Here is a 27,667-nt window from a genome sequence, read left to right as displayed (position 1 = left end):
GCAATCTGGATGCTGTTGCAAGTTTTCTGTTCATCATCGTGCAACCTCTATTGTGAGGGAGAACAGAAACCTGCTGGACCCTGCCTGTGTTGCAATGAGTTACTTCAGGCTGTGGGAGTGTCTCACAACGTTACTTCATTTCTCACTTCTCACACTTTCCTTGAACTTTCCCTGAAACACTTCTTAGGAACAGGTAAGAAAACACCAGCAAGACGTTGTTTTGTGCGTTCTCTGCACCATTTGCAAACTCCCACACCACCTATGAACAAGAGTCAGAGCGGCAGGCTGCGGAACAAACCAGCAGCCGACTCAGCAAGAATGCACTCAGCTCAACTGGAAGGACTGCTCCAGCACGGCCAGCCAGCCTGGCGGGCTACGGCTGGGATCATGACAGTTTGCTCCAGGAATGCCTGCGATGGAGAAGTCTGTTCAGACTCGTCTCAGCAGTGCTAACATTTCTCTCCAACCTGTGCAGCAGCTCAGGCAAACCACCCTTCCCACTAACCTCAGTCCTTGGGGGAAGACGCTGAAAAGCAGCAGCCAGTGAATGCTGACAAAAAGTAAGCAAAAATATATAGGTTGCCCTAGCAAAGAATTGGATTAAACAGTGCCATTTAGATGCTACAATAAAAGTTGATAATGTAAATAAATATCCATAAATCACAACTAAAAAAACCCACTGAATTTGCTTTACTATGTTTTAGGGGAATAAATTTTTCTCTCTCTTTCCTAAGAAAAGCTGAGTGTCTTTACTTCATTTTGGCAATGCCTTTTTGTTTGGATGAAGATGCAAAAACTATTCATGACATTTTATGAGGCTAGCCTACATATAATTTTGATGCTTTTTTTTCACCATTTACATTTGACCAGCAGACAAAAGTACAAGACTAATGACCACATTATCAGATTAGGAAATGAAATCAGTGTGTGCAGTAATGCTTCAAGACCACCACACACAATAGCAAAGACAGCTGAAAGCTCAGGCATGCTGCATTGTGGAAGGGCCACTTGAGAGCTCCTCTGATTTATGCCCCTCTCCCGTGGTCACGAGAGGCCAAAATGAAAGAGGGACAACACACCAAGAGAATAGTACAAATTTTTCTTTGCCAGATGCTTGGTACAGAAGAAGCATTCACACAAAAGCGATCCTTTTGAGAACTGTATAACAAGGGCGAAGACCCTCATGACACCATCCATGCAGCACACAGCGAATGTGCTGCACTCAACACAATGAATTCTGGTCTTCAGAAATGAAATCTAACTTGCTACTCCCAAGAATTTCCCTGGTATTTTTATACTGTCTAGTCATCATACAATAAAAAGATACTGTCATATAGTAAAGACCTTGAAAACACAATTGTAGTTTAGCAAGCAAAATAAGTGAAGCGACAAACTTGCTAGGGAAAGGAAGAAAAATCTCACATTGATACAGAGAAAACATTGTGATCTAAGATAGAAATATGTATTTGCACAAATCACAGGCTTCTCGAAGGATACATGAAGTAAACTGTACGGCACCGAACATGGAGCAGATCATTAGCATGCAGTAACATATTATGACACAGCATTGCACAAACGATGAAACTGCAATTTACTTCCAACTATCAGAGTGTCTTTTTACTAAGCATTAGAAATTCCTGGAATGTACAATTTATAAACGGTGATTTCTTTACAGGGGGGAAAAAAGCCACTCAAACGCTCCATTACCTTGCACACAGTAAATGAAGTTTTTCCTTTCTACTTAACAACGGGCAGTAAGGGTCAGTAAAACAGCTACTTACTGGTGTGCAGTACTCCACCATGGGATAGTGCATTTTATGACCTTTTGCAACACGGCCAGAGAAGAAGCAACTTTGGCAGATGTCATAGTTAAAGTGCTTTAAGCTTCTGTACCTAAAAGAGGAAGAAAAAAACATGGCTTCAGAGCTCAGTAGGTGAATACTTCCTGTCAGTTTGTGAAGCTTTCTGTGTCATTAAGTGCTCTTCCCTGAGATGTCACACAGCGCACAATACACGACAATGCCCATTTGAGGGACAGGATTGCTGCCTCAGAGCAACAAAGCACAGATGCTTATCAAAGATTTGAATCTTCAAAATGAATCACTCTGTATCACAAAATTTCTAGCAGAGGGCAACAGTGAAGAGTTCTATCTACAGAATCCCCCTCTCTCATAATATGCAAAAGACAGCACCAAGCTTTTTGTTTCTACAATGCTAATTCCAGTTCTTCTGGTCTCCTTCACGACTCCTAACACAGAACTTCTTGAGCAAACAAAATTCAGATAAGTAATGCCCTCCTCAACAAGTAACACTAGCAAGCTGTTGAGTGCTGCATACAAGGTAGGAATGTATTCATGTAGTTTCCATCATCTTCATCAAAATAATTTTCATTTATAGAATGCCATCTCTGCAAGAATCTGAATGCACTTTCAGGCCATTATTTAAGCTCATCAGCTCTATGAGACAGCTAACTGTTGTGTATGCTACGCTGAAGTGCTTGAAAGACCCGGAGGCATAAGGGTTGTCTTGTTCCAAATACGCTAAGCAGTTCGGTCACACTAACCTCAAAAGAGCATTGTTTTACGTGTACTGAGGCTCACAGTATTAGCTTTCTAAAAGCTGTCCAATACAGTGTCTTTTTGTCGAGTGGGTAAACAAGGTCTCAGTGGCTTGCAAACGCATAAAAAAATCTGCAACAAATTCGACTACCATAATAGAATTGTTATATGAAGTTAAGAGACGGATGAGATCAGACAAGTGAAAGTAGACACAAACACAGAGCTCCAGTGTCCACTCTCCATGTTTCTGATGCTAACTACAGACTATCCATTCACTCAACATCCTTTGATTTTCCAAGTGCTGCATTTTTCCAATTCCATCCTCTTGTCATTGGCTGTTTATACAAACCGTGTGAGTAATTGAGTAGTTTCACAAACTGTATCTGCAACAGGAAACTTTCACTTTGTGGATGTGTTGAACTTGTCACATCCCATCCATTGCTCTTCTTCAGTAATGCTTACTATTATCCCAGTTGCAATATGCAAGGGGAATAAAAGCAGAAGAACACGACTTTAGATGATTAAAGGAACAGCCTGACTGAAGAAAAAAAATCAGACTTAAAACAAAGCAGTACCTTCGTTATTTCCTCTTTCTCACTGCCTGTACAATTGCACAGGAGAAAGGACTGCCCTACTATACATATAAAAGCAACATTCATACTCACCCATGTTAGAGCAAAATGATGGCTTTTCTATGTTGTACTGCTTGCTGTTGTTGTTGATACGCATTTTACAAATACAGTTACAAAAAGGTCTTTGTAAACAACACAATATGATGGAAGGAGAAATGCCAGCAGTGAAAGAGGACCATGAACAGAAAGGACAGAAACCATACAAAGCAGCTATTAGGAAGCAAAGTGATAAAACAAGTCTAGGCATAATTGAAAGTGAGTATTTACTTAGCCGTTAAGTGGATTCTCAACAGGCATACCAGCACACAGCCATTTTACCACCCATCGACTTATTCATTGCTATAGTAACAATGGTGTTGATCCAGATGTTGAAACAGATCAGCAACATTTCCAGCACACTAGGTTAATATTCCACCAACCACATTCCTCTGAAAAATGCACAGTATCTTTACATGTCTGTAAATTTTCAAGTCACTTCCTTGCTTTACGACATGAGAGAAAGCAGTTCATTAGGATCCAATTCAGAAAATGAAGCTGCATGTATAAGACAGACTGAATAGAAAGCAAATCCTGTTAGTTGTGCAATTTGTCAATACTTTGGATGAGGCACAGAAGGACTGGAAGGGAGAGCAGGACCTAGAGGAACGGCAGTATCTTAACTGATAAGCAATTTTTTGTTCTCTTCAGCTTTTTCATCACTGCACCCAGTCTAAGTGTCACCCTCCCTCGTATCCCATCACAACTCTTCTTATCCTGAACATGCATAAAATCAAGAACACGATTTGCCTGGAAACAGAGATGCTGATCCACCAAGCAGTGTTCCACAAAGCAGAGAGAGAGTTAGTTTGTACCTGAATCCGATAATTGGGCACTCCTTGCAGATGTTACACTTTGCTTGGTGTTTGGCAGTTTCGGCAGCAGCCACCCTGTGCAACACAGGCAGCCACACCATGGACTGCGGTTCCAGCCTCATCCAGTCCAGAAACAGCGCTGCTTCAATCTCGGGCTTATTATTGGCCTGGAGCAGAGGGGGAAGAAAGACAAGGGCTCAGCAGAAGGGATTTGTGTAGTACCAGCTAACTAACAGCTCAAGTCACTGTTCTCCTACCTGCTCCACATCTTTTCCCTGAATACCATCCAGCTTTTCCTCCCATCCACCCATCCAAAAAATAAAAATAAAAAAAATCTCCAGGATACTACCTTCAAAACAAGAACCGAACACTATTAACATTTCAAGTCTCTCTTTTTCTTATTCTCTATTACAACAGACAGCACTACCATGTACTCTTTTAAAACAAAAATCATCCACTCAAAGCATCTGGCAAAAAAGATAATCCTGTGTTTCCTATATCTCGTATCTGTACTTGCATAGCACTGTTTCTCACTTCTTATTTTAAAAAATACTGTTTATGTTATCCAACCCCTAAAAACTGCATGTCTTTTTATCAAAATTCCTTTCTTTTTAACATCCTCCATTGCCACCCTGACCTTTCTTCAAAATGCACGTATAAGGAAATAATTCAAATTCTTTCTCAAGCCCACTGTTGAACATGTAAACTCTGCCTCCTTAAATGCCTCAAAATCCCTCTTCCCACCACACCATCTTTAAATTCCTTGTCATTGCCTCGGAACACAACGCAGTTTTGTCCCACAGAATATGATGCATTTAGCCTCGTATTCCACAACCTCCTGCTTTCTCCTCTTTACCAAGGGCCAAAAAGCCCATTAAAACTTCGTGGCAGTCCTTTCTCTGCTTCCTTCCCATCGTATCCTGAACAGAACTAAACTTTGTGCACCTGTTCTACAGTACCTTCAAGGAACGTCCATAACAAACCAGATTCCCATCGCACTGTGCGAACACCTAAAGTCATGTCTTGTCCCTACCTCTTAGCGTTACAGCAGGGAACAAGAAACAGTAAAGAGACGAGAAGCCACAGGACAGCAGCAATCAGCACAGGCAGAGGTCATGCTGCACTGGCAGACCAGTCACTGAAAAGAACATTACGGAATACGGACAAACAGCTTCAAAAGGGATCTTGAGGAACAAAGCAAAGTGACAGCGTGAATGTTTATATGGGAACTCCTCTCCAGCGTGAAGGACAGCATCGAGCAAGCACTGAACTGGGTGTCTGGAGCCTGGTTTCAGCCCTGAAGAGATGATGGATCAGGTGGAGATAATGAAGGGCTCCCACCGGGAAGGCAGGAGGGAGGAGGAGCCCACACGGAGAACAGAAGTAGTGGTGGAGCAGGACACTGTCCCACTGCATCTCTGTAAACCACCGCTACGTGCTATCTTAAATTCCTTGACACTTTTCAACCCCACCTCAACCAGCATGAACAACATGGGTATGAACCAAATATATTTAAATCCCCTGCCTTTCTTTTTTTTTTTTTTTTCTCTAACCATTCAAATACAGTCCTCTGTGAGACAATCTTTTGCATTTGAAGTTTCACAAGGCAAAGACTTAATTTGTGGTTCCAAACCTATTAGAAGCACTTAAGCACATAATAAGCATTAATGTATCATGTATATGGACCACAACGAATAGGGGATTGAGTGTTTTTTCTTAATGCTTGCTCTTTCCCAATTACTTTCCCAATTTCTCATTAAATTTGAATTTAGTATGACCTAGCTAAAACCTTTAGTTTCATTCAACTAAAATACAATGCTAGCAACAAATCTGGGGATTTTTTTTTTCACAACAGACATAAAGGCAGAAAGAGCTAGAGGGAAAACCAATATTACCATTTTTTTTAAGCTAACACTGTTTATAATCTTGACAAACAAATTAACTGATCAATACTTGCAGACTGAGAAAAATGCAAAGTCTCCTAGACTGAACTCCTAACCACAAGAAGGAAATTAAAAACAAAAACACAGAAACAAACAAACAAACAAACAAACAAAACCACAAATGTCTCTGGAATAATACATTGCATTAAAATTGACTTAAAATGCTGCTGCAATATTTTGGTTAATTAGAAATAAAATATTTTTTGGTCAGGATTTTCTTCTGGGGTAAACCCATCAAGCCACAAACATATTTACAGTTCTTCAGATGAAGTCCCCTCAATGCCTGCCTCTCCCCCAAAACAACCTCAGCACCAAAACTGAGAGAAAACTGAAAAAGTAAAGAAACATCCAGGCAACACTGGCAAGAGAGTTTGTTCAGAGCAGCGGACACTGCTTTACTGCTTTCCACTGAAGGATATCAATGAATTCAAGAAAACAAAATTAATTCTAGAAGTCTCTTAAGAGAAAGGAGCATTTATGAAATGCAATCATTTATGTGCCTCTTTTCCGGCTGGCAGCTACGGCAGCAAGGGGCTGGGGTGTGATTTTCTGTGGATCACTCAGCGAGCCAGCATCTGCCAGGAACTACACTGGCAAACCACTCCTCTGCCTGGTAGACTACGCTTACTGTACTAAGGTCCTCTAAGCCTTTAATATTTTAGGAATATCTCTTTAATATTCTGTTTCTAATAGAAAAACATGAAGTGTACTGAAATGCTGCAGCACAAGCTGCGGACGGAATAAAAATGAGCAGCTCAAAGCACTACTCTGCACTTGTAGTTGCTTTAAATTTGCAGGGAAAACGTTGCAGTGATGAAAGCCTTTCTGTAACATTCGAAGATCTATTTTAATTTTGCAGTCACTGGCGATTGCTAGCAGTCCCAATGGTTGCCCACACGGAGCTCTGCACCCCGGCTGTACGAAAACTTGTGCTCAGAGAGATTAGGTGCATTAAAATGTATCAGAACTGGTTGCAAATTATATTACGTGAAGATTTAAAGCCACGTGGAGAAAAGCTGGTCAGGGTCAGATGGTAGAGGACAGACAGTTCTCGACTGTTCCCTGAGCTGCTATTACGATTTTTTTTAATAATCTCTAAATCCAGTAAAGGCAGCAGCTGACAATTTTACATAAGGGAAGAAGTCTGAATTCACGCAGTACATATCTGAACCAACAAGAGCGAGCTGTAAAGAATATTAATGGTTCTTCTCTTCAACACATTTCTGTGGAACTCCCAATTTTTATGGTAATAACAGAGTGAATCATAAAGTAAAATTCATAAAGCCCTTTCGAGCTTACAAGCAACAATTTATTATGGGGACCATTCAAATTCATCATGCTCCACACATCTGTTTTTCAGTATTTATTCTGCAGAAACAATGGGGAAATGGGAAGTTGCGCGGTGTTGGCATCTTTATACAATACTTAGGAGTTGAATTTTTCTGTTTTTTAAATTATTTATTATTATTCCCTCCTCTTCTTTCAGCTATTATTTTAAAAAATACTCTGCAGTGTAAGAACTTTATCGATGTATAATATGAAATATGCTCCAAAATACAGTTGTGATGTTGCGTGACCAATGCAGTATGGTTTTGGACAGTCAGACAATATAGCAGGAATTTCTGGTAACACTTTTGATGAGGTACATTGTGTTTAGGTGCAAGGTAAGGAACTAATGGGAAATAATTCAGTATTACTAATTCAATGGTGTTTTCCATCTAGGATGGAAAGCTTTACATTAGTCTAAATAAATACTATTTTGGACAAACTGAAACTGAGGAATGGGATTCCTGTGAGTTGTTCAAGTTTAAAAATGCAGCACAAACCATGAATAGAAGCCCTGTCTCCCAGGGCTTAGCATTAGACCAAACCCCGCTGAACCTTGTCTTCCACTCGTGAATGGCTTCCCCAGCACATTTGTGTTCTCTCCACTGCCAGCTGGCAAGAAAACACAAGTCAAGAATTCATAGTTTCTAAGACTAGTGCTGTTTCATGGGCAACGAAGGAAGGATTATTTCAAAGGTAACACTGGGTGATGCTAACTGCTTAAATCTGCCTGACTGTTGGAGCAATGCTTAAGATCATTACTTTGACCCCTTGCATTACTCTTACACTGCTTCACTTACTGTTTTTATTGTTGTGGTAAAGACTAATGAAAAAAGCAAGAATGCAGAAGTCATTTAGTATACAGCTTTGTATCATATACAACATCCCATGCACACTTGAAAATCACTATCTTCTTACTCTCCACCTCCCAAATCCTAAATCACTTTAAAATAGCTCTTCAAAACAGCTCACTTATAGGACTCTTCAAGACTGCATCCCAAACTCAGGCACAGGTTCATAAATTCTTACTGAAATAAAACCAGAATTGATGTTTTCTTGACATTTACAACATAGCAGCCTGAGGAAGGATTTGCTAGTTCCCCTTAGGCCAGTTCTCCTGTGTCAGAGCCAAAAGCAGAGGAAACATCCCACAAACAGAAACAAGGGCTGTCTGAATCTCTCAAAAGAACCCGAGTCCCTCAACAGTAATACTGCATCTGTACGTTATTTTCATATAGATCTCTATTTAAGTATACATAGTTATTTGTACACAGTACTGATATTTCCTATTAAAAAAAAATAATATATATATATATATATATAAACACCCCAGCAACAACAACAACAGAAAAACAGACCCCACAAAACAACTGTCCAAACCACTCAAATCACTGCATGTACAGCTGAAGCCACTATCATGGTCCTGACCCAGGGTTTGGACTGCCCATACTCCTATAAGGATTAACAGGCCCATATTTTGGTTTTTATTTGTCTGAGTAACTACACTGGGTTTGGACATGCAGTTAAGTGGTTGTAAAAACCCTGCCATCTACTGCTGATCTTCACTGACTGAGTGCAAACCTAGAAATGAAGACTATACAACAGAGTATTAAAATACTTTCCTCTGTCAAAGTGAAATTAAACAAGGTCTAAAATATAGATATGAATTAATTGTACATATTTTACTGCTCTTTAGCTTCACCTGTACCAGTTTTTCATACAAAGCACCCAACACCCTTGGAAAAAAGTATACCTAACACAGCTGATAATCAAGAATCAAATATGCAAACTTTTTTGAGAAACAGCAAGAGACATTTCCATCTGAGCTGCACTGTCTCTGCTTTCATCTCACGTTTCTTAAGTGTCCCAATTGCACGGTAGAGCATACATGGCAGTGATGTGAATACCTAGGTCTCTCTGTATTATGCAAAACAGCATCTTAATAGTTTTGCACTGTGATTTAAACACAATGCATTTGTCCTTTAGCCCATAACAATTCGTTACCCTGTTTACTTAAAATATGTACCCATCACATACCTGGAAGGCAAGGGCTTTCAGCCCGCAGTAATACTGAACTCCCTTGGTTTTTCATGGATCTACAGGCTACTTTTATGCAGTGTGGGTCCAGGCAGAAGGTCCCTATGACCGAACTCATTGCTCTCACCAAAACCACCCTTTCTTTGAAGTCCCACAAGGTCAGCTGCACCTGCTCCCTACAGCAGAGACCCCCAGCAGCACTCCCAAGGGCTCGCCCTTCAGCCCTGAAGCAGGGCCACCAGCCCGGCCACTGCAGCAAAAGCCCCCTTGTCCCCTGCTGTTGTGTGCACCTGGCGAGGCCATGGCAAGGGCACCAAACCCAAGGGGCTGGCAGAGGGATTTCTAAAGCACGTGTTTGCTGCAGAGCCTGACACTACTGCAATTTATGGTTGGCTTATCATCACCAGAACAACAAAATAAAAGTCGTATATATAAAAAAAAAAAAGACATTCCTCACCATGGGCGTGCAAAGACTTAATTTAATTTTGACACAGTAATGCAAACTGTGAATCCCGGCGCTATTTTTTAAAACTGAATTAACTCCCTGGAGTAAATGGAGGAGATGGTATGGGGCCACGTGAGGGAGGGCCGCGGGCCACGCACACGGACGGGCCTGTGTACCGCTCGCAGTGTGCCCAGCACCAAGCGCCTCAGAGGAGCACAGCTGGAACCAGCCCAGGCTCGGGTCAGGAAACACAGAGAGGGAAGGCCCTGAAAGAAAATGATGCCTCCCTTCCCAATGGGGGAAGCTGAGAGGGTATCAGGAGAAGAAAGGATGAGGGAGGAAGCCAGGAGGGGTGGCACACGCCTCTGCAGGCTGAGATGGCTGTCCCCGCTGGGCACCCTGTGCAGTCCCCCTCGGCTGCCAAGCGCCAGCGTTGCTCCCCCTCAGGGGCTCCTTTCCCCAGGCACTGCCGCCTTGCAGCACCTCCTACGCCAAAAGCATCTCTCTGCACTCCATTCCTCCTCCAAATGTCTTACTTCTCTCCGTCTCCATTCCTTGTTGCTTTCTTTCATGTCTCATCCTACCCTGCCTTTCAGTTGCTTTCATCACTATTATTTCCCCAATTATTCATACCATCTCTCCCTCAGGGTGGGGTCCTTCAACCCAGGCCCTTTCTTTTCCACTCCTTGGTTCCTTCTTCCCATGTTTGGGTTTCTGCTCCTCTCCCTAGGACTCCCTCCCTTTTCATACTTTCTTTCCTTGCTTGAGCCTCCCTCCCCATTTCAAGCCTTATTAGAAAGTTGTCTTTGCGGCTGCAAGCCAGGTCAGAAAACAGCCTCCCACTTAAGTTAAAATGGAGGCTTCATCTGCAGGAAAAAGAGAGGACGCAATTCCTCCTAACACTGTTTCTTAGTGGAGGTAAGAGAAGAAAACCTCAGTTTTTCCATCTTTCTGATTTATGGCCGGGTGAAAGGTTGTGCCCAGCTGTTCTTCCAGAAATGCTGGCACCTGGGTTGCCTGTTGGCATTTCTTCATTTGCAGTAAGACAAGTTTGCTAACTCATTTTATTCAAACAACCATTTATTCCAAGTCCTCCTCCTATTTTATAAAAAAAAGTTGTGTCCCATCACTACTCATTTTACTGTTGTTTTTTTCCCTAATATAAACACACATTATCCCTCTTTCCAAAAAAAAAAAGTTTTTGTCAGATTCCAAGTTCATTCTCCTTATCAGTTTCTCAACACCATTTTTTCAGTGTGTTTGCTATTCATTCTGGAAAATGATAGGACCGGGTGATCCCTAATTTCCTCGTAAAGTCATTTGCACAAGCCAGCTTTTGACATGTAGATTCTCACCACGGATTTGCTGTGGCATTATTTTGTGTTAGTCTTACCTGAACCCCCGTGTGGAGCTCCTTCAAAAGCCTTGAAAGCCATAGCAGGGTCTAAACTAGCTATAAAAGTTACCATGCATAGTTTATCAGCATGGCTTATCCACCCAGAATATGGCCCTATAAACCATTAATTTGGAAATGACATCAAATACAGACTAGAATTATTAAAGGTCAAGACACAAATGATGGAAATGAAAAAATATGAATCTTACAGAATCGATCTGACAAAATAAGTTTAAAAAATACAGAAAGCAAACATCCCACTGCAACTAGAAGTTTCTGTTCATTTTAGAATTTGATTTTTATAGTCCCTGCGCATACGAAGACGACTTCCAAGCGTTATTATTCACTGAAAAAAACTTGCTGTCTTTCCTTATTACAGAACTGAAACTACTACCTCATGAAACTTGAGCAGCAGGTACAGAAAGAAGCAAACAATTCCCCCTGCTCCCATCCAGCCAACAGAAAAAACCCAAGATATTTAAGGGATTGAACAAGAGTTTCTTCTATCGTGATGTAGAAGATGCATTGAGAGTTATCACAGACCATACATTACCTCCCATTCTTTACCTTTTCATTAAGCAGCTGTCTTAATCTTTTGCATTTTGCTGTTGGTTAGCAGAAAGATGAATAATTCCCTTAACTCTCTTCCTCCTCAGATTAAATAATTTACAAGTGTGAAAAAGAGCCTGGAGTTGGCTGTGTATTCCTCAAAAGATAGGGCAGAAATTCTTTTAGTACCGTTGAAAGAAAAATAGCATTACCCATTCCAACAATGAAAGGAGCTCATCAAGTGCTCCTCAACCCTAGTAAGCACTTCAGTCAGTCGTCTTTCTGCATCCCTCTGCTGAGCACCTGGCTGCCATTGGTATGTATACACACAAAAATGAGTTTAACCATTGCTGTTTACCTACATGGCAGCAAATAAATGGTGATCTACTGCTGGCAGCAGAAAATTGTAAAAGCAGGAACTTCCACAACACAGACTTCCACTGCTTGCAGGATTCAGTTACTACACGGGCCCTGGTGCCAACTACTTGCTGTCCAGATGACAACATAAACTTTGACAACCCTGTGCAAGGCCAGGCTGCATGGAGCTTTGAGCAACCTGGTCTAGGGCAAGGTGTCCCTGCTCATATCAGGAGGATTGGAACTACATGCTCTTTAAGGTCCCTTCCAACCCAAGCCATTCTGTGATTCTACGATAATCTAGGCTTCTTCAATCACTGCCACAATCGCAGTGAAGATGGCACCTAAGAAGAAGCAGTGTAATTCATATATATCTTGTCAAAGAAATACACTAGTGAGTACCACTAAACAATCCTTGCTACCCTAGTCCTTCCTCCAGATTTTCAGTCTCATTCCAAAACAGAAAGGCTAGCTGGAAAGGAGACACAGATCAGAAAATGAACAGCGAGCGAAGATGAACTTACAAACTGGAAGCAGCTTCTGACACTCGGCTCAATGTTGCTGCCCCCAAAAGAGGCGACCTCCCCTAGCTGCCGCGGGATCTGGATGGAGTCGTGCAACAGGAGCCCCAGTCGGCGCTGGTCGCAGAAGCCGGTGGAGCTCGCCACTTGCTTGAACAGGTCTGGGGAAACAAAAAGGACACCATGGCTGAAGCATCATAACAGGGACACAACAAGTATGGAGGAAAACTGCATCATTTCAAAGTCTCACAAGGGGGGTAAATGGCTTCGATGGACATGAACGTAAATGTATCTGCAGTTTGTCTGCTTTTCTTCCTACAAACACTGCTTCTGTTAGTAAATGTTGATTTTTAATAGGATTATTTGTTTGTACCCATGAAGAAATGCCATTCTACCACAGTGCCTATGCCATTACTGATGATAGCAGCTGTAATTCTGACATACAGTCAACTGAACATCAGGATCTTTGATCCACAGCAATGGTAATGCCTCAAAAATACTGTTTAACAGTAAAATAATCTCATACAATATACAACACTTCTTCAGCTCTAAGCAATGAGTGTACAATTCAGAACCCAGTTCTCTTTCAGATGAATTGATCTGGAAAATAAGAGCTCCTAACTTCGATATACCATAATCTTTTAATCCAAGTGTATTTCTAAAATGAAAGAAAAATATTGCAGTATGACAGAATCTGTCATCCACTGGGAATGTTAATATCATATTAAGTTTTCATTTTTGAAGTGAAATGTCACTTTAAGTCTTGTTCTATTACTGCATCATTCTAGAAAAGGATCCTTACAGGACAGAATTATTATCCTCCTGTGAGCCCAATTTAATTTAGTGGGAATTAGTTATACTATGTATACAATGAGGAGGTTTTAGAGTTTGTAATAAGGAAAATCAGGTTAGCATTAACTGAAATATTTATTTGGTAATATCCCTGTTGACAATACATGATCTGAATTTATTCTGCTTATTTTTCAAAGAGAGAAAGAAAGAGAGAAAAAGAGAAGGAAGGAAAAAAGGAATGAAGAAAGGAAAGAAGGAAGAAAGGAAGGTCAGACACTAGAAAAAAAAAAATCCCTTTTTTGGAGCCTTAGTATTTCACCTGACAACAGGGTTACAATTACAAAGGTGATTCAGCACTTTTCATGGTAACCTTCCTAGAGCAGCTTTGACACCTGTCTTTTTCCAAAGGAATAAAGGAATGGATAGAGAAAGGATTACATTTTAATTACACAAGTTTCACTTTTACCAAGACTGGTTTTATGATACATAACTTTGAGAAAATTTCTTCTCCATCACCTCTGCAAGCCTGAAGAATTCTGCTCTGTGAGAACCAATGCTGCTCTGCTGCACAAATATCAGAAAATCTTTAAGGGGCGCGACTCATCACGCACTTGCAGCAATACTAACAGCAATGGCACTATGACTTCAACATGACCACAGCCTGGCAGAGACGATTTGTTCCTCTCTCAAAAGCTATGCAGTGTTCAATCAGTAAAACACCTATCAGTAAAACACTGCGTTCTGCAACCTTAAAAGGGGGTTATGCATTACCATGCATACACACTACAGGAGCTTATAATATATTAATAAATGTTTTCCTTTATAACTCTGATAATTCTCAATGGACTATCATTTTAAAAAAAATCTGTATTGATTTTCTTAAAAAGATTTTCTGAATAATTTTTCACAAAACCCACATGAAACATCTAAAGAACTAAACTGTGACATTTATAGTGATTGCCCTAAAATCTGATCCAATTATACACAGACGTGTATAATTCATATAACAGAATCCATTGTTGGAACTGTATGTTTTCTTATTAGTTTTTTTAAATTTGGATTAGAAGAATAATAAAATAATAACCATTAATGAAGAATTGCTACAGCACTGGTTCAAAATCTAATGGTGGTGGCTTTTTTTCAATGCACGTATGTAAGAGTGATGTCATTTAATTTAACCAGAAAGTTACTCTTGAGAAATACTCTTATCAGCAGACCTTTTCTGGATCTTAGCCTCACTAATGAACTGATTCATTAGTCAGCTGAAACTAAAACTTCAAGTGGAATTTTTTCAAGTATTTTAGGATATGGCCCATTAAAATATGCAAAATAACTGCATGACTTTAATTTTTATTTACAGATAGCAACTATATTTAAACATAAGGTATTCAGTTAGACTCCGATCACATTGTGGAAAATATTTTGAAAAGATAATATATTTCAAAATGGTGTAATGGATGATGTCTTGTGGATCAATGCTGCTTTTTTACTGGCTTTTTCATCTTATTGTTTATACATTTTCTTTTGTCTGCTGTGGTACAGCAAAAGGGTTCTAGCACCCTTCTATAAGAAAAGGTTAAATCTCAGCATGTGAATTCTTCCAACCAAGTGTGTGCATGCACATTTTTTGTGTATGAAGGTGTGCTAAACCAGTGGTCTTCAAAGTGAGGTGTGTGTACCCCAGTGGGTGTGCAAATCCACTGGGGTGCAGTAAAACGTATTTTTGAACAGTTAATAAATTATATATAAAGAAATAAAAATAGTATTTATTTCATCTTTATCTCATCCCTTTTTAATTTCTATTTTTGTCCATACTTTATAATGTACGTTATGTACATATAGCACACTAGTGCATATATATAACTAAATAAATATGCATATATTAGGGGTGCATGCTCAAAGATTTTTTTACCTATTAAATTTTTTTTGCATGATCAGAAAGTTTGGTGACCACTGTGCTAAACTACCTAGAACAAATAGCGGTAATGAAAACATTAAATAAACACAAACTACCAAAAAAAAAAAAAAAGAATTACATTGACTTACATCTATACTTGTCTTCCAGGTGTGCTTTACAAAGGGATACAACACCAGTTTTGAAAGATAAAACACGGATCCTTCCTGTTCGACCCCTAATAGAAAAGAAACATTGGCTGATAATATAATCCATTCATATAATAACTTGTTGACTATTACAAAGTTTAACATAGTTCTGCAGTTTTATTTTAAAGTCACACAAAGAACCACTTTGCATAGCATAAACTAGCCTGCTATCACATACACAGTAAACTGAATGTAAAATATGGTTGTGGTTCCACAGGCATAGTTAAACTGAATTGTGCAGTTGTACCAGTTCAACTAGGAACAGCCTCATGCAGAAATAACAACAGAAATGGCACTAGCAAGATGTTCAGGTGACTGATTAAGCTTGCCTAAAACCAAGGAGAACGAAGGCAGGTTGTACAGTTGAGTCATTACCGTAATGATGTTGTTTCTGAGCTCCTTCTCCTATCACTCAAACCTGAGCAGGCCGACAGCGCTGGTCCTCCTCCACGTCAGTTATTGCACTGCCTTGACTCAGTCTTCCTTCATGCTCACCTTCACACTGGTTTGTGACATGCCTGTGCTATCGCTTCTGCTTTTTAATGTGACTGCGATAACAACATCATCCTCTGTGCTGCCAGCAGCACAGTGACAAACCTTCAGACTTCTCTCAGGTACCTGGTTTAGTTCAATTTGCTTCCTGCTGCTGGCTTCCCCTAAGACTTTTATTTCAGGAAGCATTACAAACGTGTAACGTCTATTGCAAATGAGACATACACAACATAGTAAGCCTATGTCTAAACATGGTTTTTGGAAGCACAGCCTTATCAACAGCTTTGAAGTGCCACCAGTAAAAGACCACCACTGAAAATATGGTAAGTCCTGTACAGGTACACTGTACTCATGCAGTAGGCTGTACTGTTCAGCCAACATGCATGTTTTCTTTTTAGTCCTACAAAAGCATCATAAGAGTCAACTGTACTCCTTCACCTATGTATCTTCCCTGCAACACCTACAAAACGTACAGGCAGAAACTGGTGGACAAGGCAGAAGTCAGAATTTGCAGCCTTTTAAAAAAAATAAATAAATATTGTGTTTTTCACCATGAACATGCATTTGTTGCTTACCTATGCTTTCCCCTCTCCGCTCCTTTTACTCCTCTCCCTCAAACCTTTTCCAAATTAATTATCATCTGTGCCCTGAGAAACTCCTGCTGATGAATACCAGGCTCATGCAAATTATACAGGAGAAGAATGTAGAATGATTATTTCCCTGCAAGGCATATTAAATTGGAACCTGCATGAACCATGAGTTCTTCAGTTCACTCTACTCTCCTCCCAAGTCAAATCAGTAATTTACCATGCTACTGCAAATGAGCATGAGTGACTGATCAATTAAAACAAATCTGAAACGTGCTGGATTTGCAGAGCTGTGCCCATAATTAGATCAGTCATTGACTGTGAATTTGATTAGTATCTTTACAAATGACAGTTTTCAATTATAAGAAAAGTAAAGATTCAGTACATTGAATTAACGTCTCCAGTACTACTATGCACTTCAGTTGATCTCTTCCTATTAAGTTTACAATGAAAACTAAACACTTGTAACCCCAAGGTCACCTCTCTACCAGCATAATTCAAACTCGACTTTCAGCAAAACAGCTAGGAGCTTTCCTCACACATAAAACAACTCTGTGTTTCATCGAGTCCTGCAATATACAATTCCCTAGCATACCTAGGGAATTGCCTGGAGGCAGCCAATTATAATTTCTAATGCTGTACTTTCAGCAGAGTGCTACATAACAAAAGCTAGACTGGACACAGCAAATCTAAACCGGATGGTCCAGCTTAGGAGCAGCCTGGGGAATTGCTTTTATTTCCCTCTCTGCCACTAGTGTGGCTGATCTGGATTAACATCTCTAGTGCGTCTTTTTGTTTGTCACCAACTTCATATATATGTTACTCGTATTAGATGATAATTCAAAACTGGATCAGAGTTCAGTGAAAGCCAAAGCAGATTAAAGAAAAAAAACCCTGGCAGTTAAATGAATACAGCCCCATTCCCTCCTACCAGTACACTACACAAAAATATAATGTAATGTGGGTAATCCACTTCACAGGATTGTACAGCTGCTGCAGATGATGTTATAAGCAACTGTCTTATCAGACATGATGCTGCAGGAAGAGATTGTATACACATCTGTACTTTTTTGTGTGCAGGTGATCACTGAAGCTTCAGTGCTGTGATAAAGGGTGGATGGAAGAATGATGTTATGGCACTACAGTACAGTTCAAAATGTCAGTGGCAACACAGTAATTGTTTCATGTCTTTCCATTTCTATACATGAATGTTTATTCTGCCACAGTAATGAGCATGTCCGGCTGAGGGTAGCTGATAAGAACACGAAAAAAAACAACAAATAAAGACTTCCACTGACATCTTTTTTTCACTAAATTCACCAAATACAAAAATCATGGCTTAGTCTAAAACTGACTTACAAAATGTGCTTTGGAATTTATCTGTGCATTCTGAGCAACATCACTAACTCATTGAATGGAACGCCATTATAATTTTATTTAGGTAAATTTACTCTCTTGTATTTATAGTTATAGGTACCCTTTTTCAAATTAAATTTTAGATGAAGCATTTCTCAAATCTCCTGACTGCGAAGGGTTGTAAACACATCAGAGTATAGATGAGTCTCTTTCAGCTTTGAGCAAGGATTACAGATTGAAAGCTACAGAAAATGAACAGCTCTGTAAAGGTTTAGCACACAAAAATACAGACACATGCAAGAGTCTATATGATGGTGTTCATGTGTTGCTCTTGAATTTCTTTATCTAAAGAAATTTTAAAAGCCAGGCAAAGCCTTGACCAAGAGAGGAGGTGCAGTCCTGGAACTGCTCTGAACACAGCAGTGTGTTCTCTTTTCCAGCTCTCTCATTGCTTAGCTTAATAAATCTAGTATTGCATGCCTAACCAAGGGCTGTATCGATTCAACTAAATGCAGCCATTAAATCATTAGGCTTCTTAAACTTTCCAACTGCTGTTTTTCCAGCTTCAAGCCATTCATTTTACGACGAGGCAGCCAGCTCATTACCCTTTCCCCCTTCCCCTTGTGGTGCTAGCAAAGCTTTTCAGTGTGCTACGTTTACAGCACCCATACATACGTGTCATAGACATTCAGCAGCCAGTTGAGGCACATGTCCACGCAGAGAGGAACATTGACCAAGTTGTTGTGCTCCTGTTCCAGTCGATCATAAACAGTAGTCAAGCAGTTAATGATCTGTAGAATATCCATCGACTGGTCATTTTGCTTGAGGTTGTGCTGGTCCAAGGCATCGCATGCAGCAGACAGACTCAGGAGATCCACTGTTAAAACAAAACAACGCAATAAAGATTGCAGAGAAACAGCAGTTGTACTACCTGTACCCAAAAGATAAATTTAGGTACAAGAATTTGCTTGGCTTACATGCCTGGCCAAAGGACATTTTATATCCTCTGCAAGTCAGGTGCAAGACTGGTTCCAAGAGTCCTACAGGTGCACTGTTTATTCAGCTGTGGTCTTAAACAGCAACGTTTATAAAATGAAAACTCACTTTTAGCTGTAAAGTACCTACTATGCTATTGGATTGTATGGAAATATTACGTAAATTACTGTGTAAGAAAAAACTCCATATTCCACGTTTTATGTTCCTACAGATAGGCTAATATTTGACTACTGCATTCACTGGATGTGCTCTAAACATAGTACGTGTCATCAGCTTTCATGAGACGTGACACTCACTTCCTACAGAAGTCAAACAATCTTCACTGAACCAAATTCCACAAGGAATAAGCAAATGAATCACAGCTGAAGCGGGCTTAACTTCTCTGCTACTTTTTCTCTGGTGAGAACATGGAAAAGAAGATTCCAGACCTGTTCCAGTACTTACTAATAGAATTTATAGATTTTTAATTCTGATTAGCATTTACATTTAGAAGTATCTCTATGACATTACAGAGTGAGACAAATTTAAAACTTATCAATCAACATACAACAGAGATTTCTGCCACAGATATTTAAAATCTTGATTTTCATTCAAATTTAAGTCAACTGTATTTTGAAATTTGGATGCCCATAGCAAAATAGAATTTCCCATCAGCTCTTAATCTTACTTTCTGAAAAATAACATCAGCAGCAGTATCACACTTTGGGGGACACCAAATCAGAGAGTTATGAGATGCTGGTGTACAACGCAAAACAGGAATCAAAACAAAAGAAATCAGAAAAAATAGACTCTCTGGGGCATCAGATCTTCTTGCTGCCATATGAAAACCTTTTGTAAATCCCTGCAAGGAATTTCCAGAGGGTGAGAAAAGGTGAGATAAAAGTCTAGATGCTGTTAAGCCCTCTCATACCACGGTTAGTTACAAAATGCAGCATAATTCAGCATGACTTGGGGTTGTGGATTTTTGGCCTAAAGTGAACTGCCTGAAACCATTCTGGAAATTTGTTACAGAACTGGGAAATAAACTGACCCAACTGCAAGACCAGTTTTTCTGTCATTGGAATAAAAATATGTTTTATTGAGTCCTGGTAAGTAACACCTCTTGGTAATGTCAAAAAAAAATTGTCTAAATGCAGAACCCCATATAAGATTTATTTTATTTTTTTAGAACTTCATCTGGTTTAGGGGCACATTTGCCAAATTCACACTTGAGTATCCCAGAATACAACCAAGAATGAAACTGACCCTTTGATGAAAAATACTTCGGCTGCACACAGGGCTGCTTGATAATGCTGCACTGACAGTATGCTGGGATTTTGTAACTGCCAAAAGAATTTCAGGAGTATAAATTTCACTGGAAATCAGTGGGGACTTCTGCTGCTAAATCCCTTAAGCACTTCTGAAAATTTCATCCTGTGCGCCTGACATACCCAGTGCTAGAGTGAAGAAGGAAAGCCCAGAATTCTATCCCTAGTATTACACCAAGAGATTGAACTTGAGTTGGTTTGTTCTGCGCTGGGCTTTATTAGAAATTTACTTTTTCACATTATCATGTGGATATTTACTAAAAGAAAATATTTTGCAACATTATGTTTAACTTACTAGCATATAAAATATAGCTATTCTAAGGTCAGTGTTACAATCCTGCAAAAGCATATTTATCAGACCCATTCCTAAGACTCATGGCAAGTTATTCTCTTATAGTAATTTATTAGCCAAATTGGAAATATAGCAATGCTTTCACAACACCTTTAATGCCGAGCTTTAGGCTGAACTCTCAGTTCCTTTGAGACTATGAATCAACGGTAATTAAATGAACCCCTCAGGCACCTGGGTGGCAGCTTAATTATACATGCAGAAACTGCTAAACATGGGTCATTCCACTTTGTGAAAGCTTTTCCTGCTAATAAGCAGCAACTTCTGAAAAGCCCTTCACCCTGCTCTTCATCAGACGCCTGTCCTATCTTGAAGGTAATGATGCATGTCCATCTTAAAACGAGCAAGAAGTATTTGCCACCACGCTCTGCTTTAGGGGACATCTTTTCATGGGAAGAAGATTTGTTCTGGCCTTCACCAGGGTAAGTTTCTCTTGGCTCTTCCCCACCACATTTAAAGTAACGTGTTGTGGGCCTCTCCAGAATTAGGAATTGTTTATTTCTTTCCTGAAAGCAAATATGGCAGTCCCATGAATAACAGCCTTTCAAAAGGCAAGTCCAAACACATATTGAAGAGTTGCATATTCATGGACATTCAGTGATTTACAAGGCTTTAATTACAATAAACCATACCACTTTATGCTTTGTATGTTTTTCAGGTTGACACTCCTCTGTTCTTTTCTATTTAAAATTCTAAAACTGACTACAAAATTTCTGTGAACTGTAGCTCCTAGCTTATTTTGAAATCCAAGTCATGTATATAAAAATTTACTTGTCCTCTAAGGCAGGAGAATAAGCTTAAGAATGTCTATAACTAGGCCAACCTGTGGACAGAATACAGGAAAAGTATGAAAGAGGACCTTCAACGACTAACCAGCTGAAGGCCAGAAGAGACAATTTAACAGGCAGAATGTATGCTATAGAGGTTATATACTGAACCTAGGCAAAACTCAACATATGGCTGGTGATAAAAAGTGGTGTTCCCAGGATGCAAAATGATCTCCTCTGTAACCTCATGCAGTTGGCTGATACATTAAAAAATATATATTTAATCTAGCCTGTATATATATATATAAAATATAAAGGAATATATAGGTATATATATATATATAAATATAAAGGAAGTTCTTGAATATTTTCTTTTGCAGCATCTCCAAGAAAAGTTTGGGAACACATCACATTTTACTGGCTTCACAATGTTCAGATGTGGTTTGCACTTAAAGATCAGATCTTTTAAAAGTAGCAAAGCAAGAAAGTCAACATGCTTTGATGTGATTATCAAAGGAAATCACACATTTAAAAAAAACGGTGTAATAGTTACACCTGGCATGCCCACAATAATTTCACAGGCTGGGACAATAGAGACACACACTAGATTCTCCTAAAGTTACACAATACACAAACGTTTATTTGTTAAGGATTACAATTTCCTATTATTATCCTTCAGGTTTAAAGCCCTAGCATCTTAATGTTCATTGGGCTGATTTACAAACTGAAAAGAAGTTATTTTTGAACAAAAATCTAAGTATAGTTCATGTTTAAAAGTGTTTCTATTCTCGCCACTGAGATAGGCTGCACTTCCACATCTAGGGACTTCCATTGTGTTCCCATCTTCAGAATCTGAAAACACTCCTCAGAAGGTAACACTGTTCTGCTTTTTACACAGTTTGCAGAAGAGAATACATATACATATAGCTTTTACACTCCTGCAATTTTAAAACCGAAATAAAAACTGAGAGCTGAAAGCAGCACCTACTGCAAGAAAAATTCAAGGATTTGGAGCTATGTGTAGAATCCCAACACTGTGCTCTATTTCTATCAGTGCCAAATTGCAGAAAAAGAATTTTGTAAATAGTTTTTTTATCTAATTAAACTGAGATCACAAGTGACACTTAAATCACAGAATACACAAACACAAGGATGGTGTCTCCAAGCAAAAATATTTGCAAGAACAAAGACTGTTAACCAAATTCCTTAAATACTTCTCCTTAGATACAAGTGTGAAGAATGTGCTAAAGTATTCAGTGTAAGCGCCACTGCATGTTTCTGAAAACATCCATTCTCAGAAAATCTACCTAAGTATAACCTTGAAAGATGAACAGACTTCAGTGCATAATTACAATTCCCCACTGGAAAGCCCAAGATGAGTCAAGAATTATTCAGTGGCAGAATCAAGCTAATTACAGATAAAACAAGATGCAAAGTTTTGTACTTTCAACCACAGAAGCTTGCCAGTTACACAAAAATTTTAGTTCATTACTTCAGTGCTGCACTGATTACGAATACTTTTCACTGCATATCATTCCAGTTTCTTTACATTGCCTTTTCATAATGACTGTCACAAAAACATGTTTATATTTCTTATCATCAGCTGTCAAAATTCAATCTTTGTTACTACATCCATGCTGAACTTTTTCATTGTGTTACAAGAATTTTCACCTAGTGTTTAATTTTTTTTCTTTTCTTTTATTTTTTATAAATCCAGAGATTAAGTTTGTTCATTAGTGGAATTCACCCATCCTTATAAGCCTAAAAGTAAACATGCTCAAAAAAACCTGAGGTTTGACACAGTTCCAGAAAGCATGTGAGCACAAATCTAAACTTGAGATAAATCAACAGTTGAGACACTGCAACTGTGTCAGAAATTTAACCCTGTAATTAAACACTGAATAGCGAACATTAAAATATTTTAATAACCCTCCAAATTGTACCACTTAATAAACTGTTTGCTTTGGTAACTTATTGGCCTACCAAGAAAATTATGAGCAAATGATTTAGCTATCAGGTTACAACAAGCTGAAGCGGACATGTAAGTGAAGTGACAGGCAGCAAACCATACACCAGCTGTGAGAACTGCCATGTCAGACCATGCTCATTGCTACTGTAGGAGTGACTAGGGACTTCTGAACATAGCCAAAAGCTGGGGTGAAATGAAGCTAAATGCTTATTGTGATGATCTCATTTAAACGCAGCAACCCCCCAGGGTTCAGGAGTCAACCTAACACAATATTAGCTATTCCAGCTCTGGCACAGTTTGGCATCTGAGCTCTCACTGTTCTTATTACAGGACAATCCTGCTTGCGTGTTGTTGAGCTGCAAAACTGTGGCTGGCATTGGATGTGGCTTCAGTAACGCACATAGAGAAAAGAGCTGGCCGAAGAGTGTAAAGATGAGAAATATGCAGGGAATGTTAATTTTGTTCCTAATCCACTGTTTTGTCTCATAACCAAGAGACCTGTCGGCTGCCCAGCACTTCTGCCTTGTCAGGAAGGTGCAAAGCAGTGGCAGCAGGAGGTCCCTCAGATGAGAGGCTTCCATGCACCCAGCAGCATTTTGGGAGTGGAGGGGGTGCTTTTCTACTTCTGAAACTGCAAATCAGCTCACGGCTTGGTAATAAAGTCTTCCTGGCAGCCCACACCACAGGGGCAAGTACTTACAGCAGAGGGCTTTCTGCAGCCTGCGGAGCTTCATGGCAGTTCTGTATGCCGAGAACCTGACGTTGTTCAGGTCCGCTGTTGGGGGAAAACACCAGAAAAAAAGATTAGCTTTACACCTTAGAAATAACCAGACTCACGATGACTCTGTTCAGTTGAACTCCAATATTACGATCAGTGCTTCAAAGGACAGAGGGAAAAATGGTGTGTTAGAAACCATACTTCACTGAGCAAAAGCACTCAAACCTTGGCAATCAATCATTCAAAAGAAAACCAGCAAGTCCTAAAGCGTTACTTCCTTTCTTTCAAAGGTTCTGAACTTAAGAGCACTTGAAAGAACACCACCACCCACTGCTGCAGCGTTGTCTGAAAACACCGCAGCCTTTCACAGGGTTGGCACTGTAAGGGAGATAAGGATTTGGATCTCCTCCCTCCCTGCCTGAGGTGCCCAGCCAGGTTGCTTGCCGGCAGCCAGATGCACAGAGCTTCTGGGCAACGCAGGCAACTCTCAGCTACTGCTAAGACTCTAAAAAATAATGCCTCTTTTGTGCTCCCCCACCTGAGCAGACAGCAGCATGCTCTGCGAGGTGCAGGGTGCCGGCAGGGAGCCAGCCGAGCCTCCAGAGCACCTTGGAAACTGCGGGGAGCCCAGAGGCCACGGGAGCAGGGCAAGGAACGGGAGCGGCCTCAGGCCAGTTTCACTGCAGCCTTCTCGTGCGGCTCACCAAACCAGATCACCTGCAGGAGTCCCGGCTGTAGAGGGAACAGTTTAGCCATGGGTTGTCGGGACACTGCAGAGAAAAGGTGGCCACATCCCCAGCCAGCAGCACGCTGAGCAGATAACCAACCCACTCGGCACGGGGGAGGCTCGGTCAGGGCTACGCGAGCATAGCTCAGCACTGCCTCATGGCTACCTCCCCCGCAGGACACGGCCCTGCTTGGCAGTTTAAGAAGCAGGCTGTAGAAAGAACTGGAAACAAAGGAGGGGTTTCAAGCAAAACTTGTCTTGGACTTCATATGACCAGGCAACTGGATTTGCACCTTTGTCTTCTGCCTGCCTCTGCGAAACTAGACTGAAGATGATGTGCTTGCTCTGATCCTGACCCTGGCTTTGCTGAGAGCGGCCTTGGGCAAACCCGTTTATTTACAAGAAGAATAAAGATAGATTTACTGGGAGTGAGGTCAAAGCTACCGTGGCTGAACTCCTGCTGGTGTATCAGCCAGCTCATTTACAGGCAGGCTGGCACACCAGCACCACGCTGCAGGTACACCACTGCTCGTGTTACTCAGAAGCAAACCCAAGGCGCAGAAGCGAGCACGAATCCTGGCAAAGGGCTTCTAAACGTTTATGGGAGCAGACTGACACACACCTAAACTGTGCACAGGGGCAAGCTGCTAGCTTCAGCAAAGAGAAGAGGGGCTGGCTGCTCTTCTGGGGGCAACTAAATGAGCAGATGCCGTTTCCCAAAGGGCACCGCCACCCCCTCACAGGGATGCTGCGGGAATCAGGCTGCGGCTGGGGCACCCTCCTCGCCGCCCCAGTCCCACACATACCCATGGGGCACTGCTACCCCTGGGCACCTCCTTGCTCTGGGCTGTGTGCTGGCACCTTGCAGTGGCTTTGCTCATGCCGACACGGGCTCTGCTGGCTCCTGTACCCAGCAATGCTGCTGGTTATGTTTAGTTTAATACTAACAGTGAAACCTGCCAAGCCTAAGGGGTTAAGGATGGGATGGCATTTTGAAAATGTTAACGCCTCTGTAAATACAAAAAGAACGTGAAAAAAAACGTGATATTGGCTCCCAGCAGAGGTCCATTTAGCCCAATCAATAAGCTGCCTCCCAGACTGGAGAGAGAGACTATTACTGAAAACAGGGCAAATACAGAATGGTTCCTTGCAGGAGGATGCACTGAGGTACTGTAAAGGTGTTCGTGATGTGGCAGCTTGGGTATAACTATCCAGGCATCATTTACAATGCTGTACAGGTATAGGTAGTAGAGGGAATACAGTCTCAATTACATAAATTTTAATTAAGCTGTTCTGAATGAGTAATTTGAGGTCTGATAATTCAGTAGTTTTGAATACCTTAATAAAGCTGTGAAGTGTTTCTAAAACACGTCTTACAGCAGAAGGGAAACTTTCAGCTTTGTGTATAATTTCTTTTTCTTTGCACAGCCGCATACACCTTTTTAATGGGCAGTTCTCTTGGGCATTGTTCCTGCCAGCTCGCTCTCTCACAATTATCCTGACAGGTCCACAAGCATTAATGTGGTGTGGAATAAAGTGCGCAATTTAAATAAAGCAACTTAATTTGTCTTCAGGAGAAATTAATAAAGCAGTCCCTTGCAAGCACACTGTGGCTTCAGTTACATTTTGTACCTTGTTGTAAGACTACACTTGCATTCTGGAAAACAAACAAACAAAAAATATCCCAAGTAGTAGCAATTTTACTTGTTAAACGTAAGATCGGTCAAAATTAATTGGATTCGAGGCTTATATACACTAGGTTATGGCTAGCATTTCACAACACGAAGAAGCTTTCCCTGAATTTTAAATGCATATTCTGAAAAAGCTTCTCTATTTATTATTTACATTTTAAGAAGCATTAGTAAATATATATACACATATTTCAGGCCTTAATCAGGGCAGAAAGTACAAATCATGAAAACACTTAATCTTCAAAGTGCTGTAGTTTACATCTATTTTCCTGCACATGTAACATGCTGAATTTCTTATCAACCCTTCTGACACCGCTGCCAAGAAGCACCTGCTGTAAATGACCAACAAGCAATGTCGAGAGCTAACTTCAGAGCCCTCATCTTAGGTTTTGGGAAAGCAGGAGCAACGTTAGCTCTTCGCTCTGTATGCTGAGGTTGGGCAGCTGTAGCAGGCCTTTGCTCCCACCTTTTATCAGCATTAGTCCATGCCTTGTTTTTGTCAACTGCCCACCTCCTGTCCTCGTTACGCCACCACCACCACACTCCTAATGGATGGCTAGCTGATCAGGTGAAGGCAGTCATTTGCTATGTCACCGTCATTCCATGTCACATCTTTGCCTCTGATTTTAGTACTTTCATTTTATTTTATATTTGGGACTCCTTTAAATGCCTTTCCTGACCTCACTTTCAGCCAGGTTGTGTCTGTACCTTTCATCTGCCTCTTCTTCCATTTCAGCAGAAGCACCACATTCTAACTATTTTAAATCCAAAAAAAAGGACAATAATAAGAGGTTTTAAGGCTCCTGAAAGACAAGTGTAATAGCATTTTATAACTACAAGACAGGAATTTAAATTCTGACTTGGACTACAATGAGGGAAGACTGTTCCATGGAGAGGGCAACACAGCAAATGCCCACAGAATCACAGGATGGCTGAGGTTGGCAGGGACCTCTGGAGGCCACCTGCTCCAATCCCTGCTCAAGCAGGGACACCCAGAGCAGGCTGCCCAGGGCCATGCCCAGGCGGCTTTTGGAGATCCCCAAGGAGGAGACCCCACTGCTCTCTGGGCAGCCTGTGCCAGGGCTCCTCACCCGCACAGCACAGAAGGGCTGCCCGGTGCTCAGAGGGAGCCTCCTGGGCTCCAGTTTGTGCCCAGTGCCTCTTGTCCTGGCACTGGGCACCGCTGAAAAGAGCCTGG

At 40.7% G+C, this 27,667-nt stretch overlaps 1 protein-coding gene across 1 annotated transcript in view; it reads right to left on the bottom strand.

Moving 5' to 3' along the window:
* The window catches only part of DMD (dystrophin), a 1,075,555-nt gene that overhangs the window by 44,596 nt on the left and 1,003,292 nt on the right, over positions 1-27,667 (bottom strand). Inside the window, 6 exon segments of the mRNA XM_035542302.2 lie at positions 1,782-1,893; positions 4,042-4,208; positions 12,619-12,776; positions 15,454-15,539; positions 18,621-18,822; positions 24,034-24,108. Coding sequence (XP_035398195.1) covers positions 1,782-1,893; positions 4,042-4,208; positions 12,619-12,776; positions 15,454-15,539; positions 18,621-18,822; positions 24,034-24,108 — 800 coding nt within the window.

The sequence above is a fragment of the Cygnus atratus genome, chromosome 1, assembly GCF_013377495.2.
Source record: "Cygnus atratus isolate AKBS03 ecotype Queensland, Australia chromosome 1, CAtr_DNAZoo_HiC_assembly, whole genome shotgun sequence".
In the NCBI taxonomy this organism is placed as follows: Eukaryota; Metazoa; Chordata; class Aves; order Anseriformes; family Anatidae; genus Cygnus; species Cygnus atratus.
The sequence above is the reverse complement of the archived record's forward strand: the minus strand, read 5'-3'. Positions and strand labels throughout refer to the sequence as shown.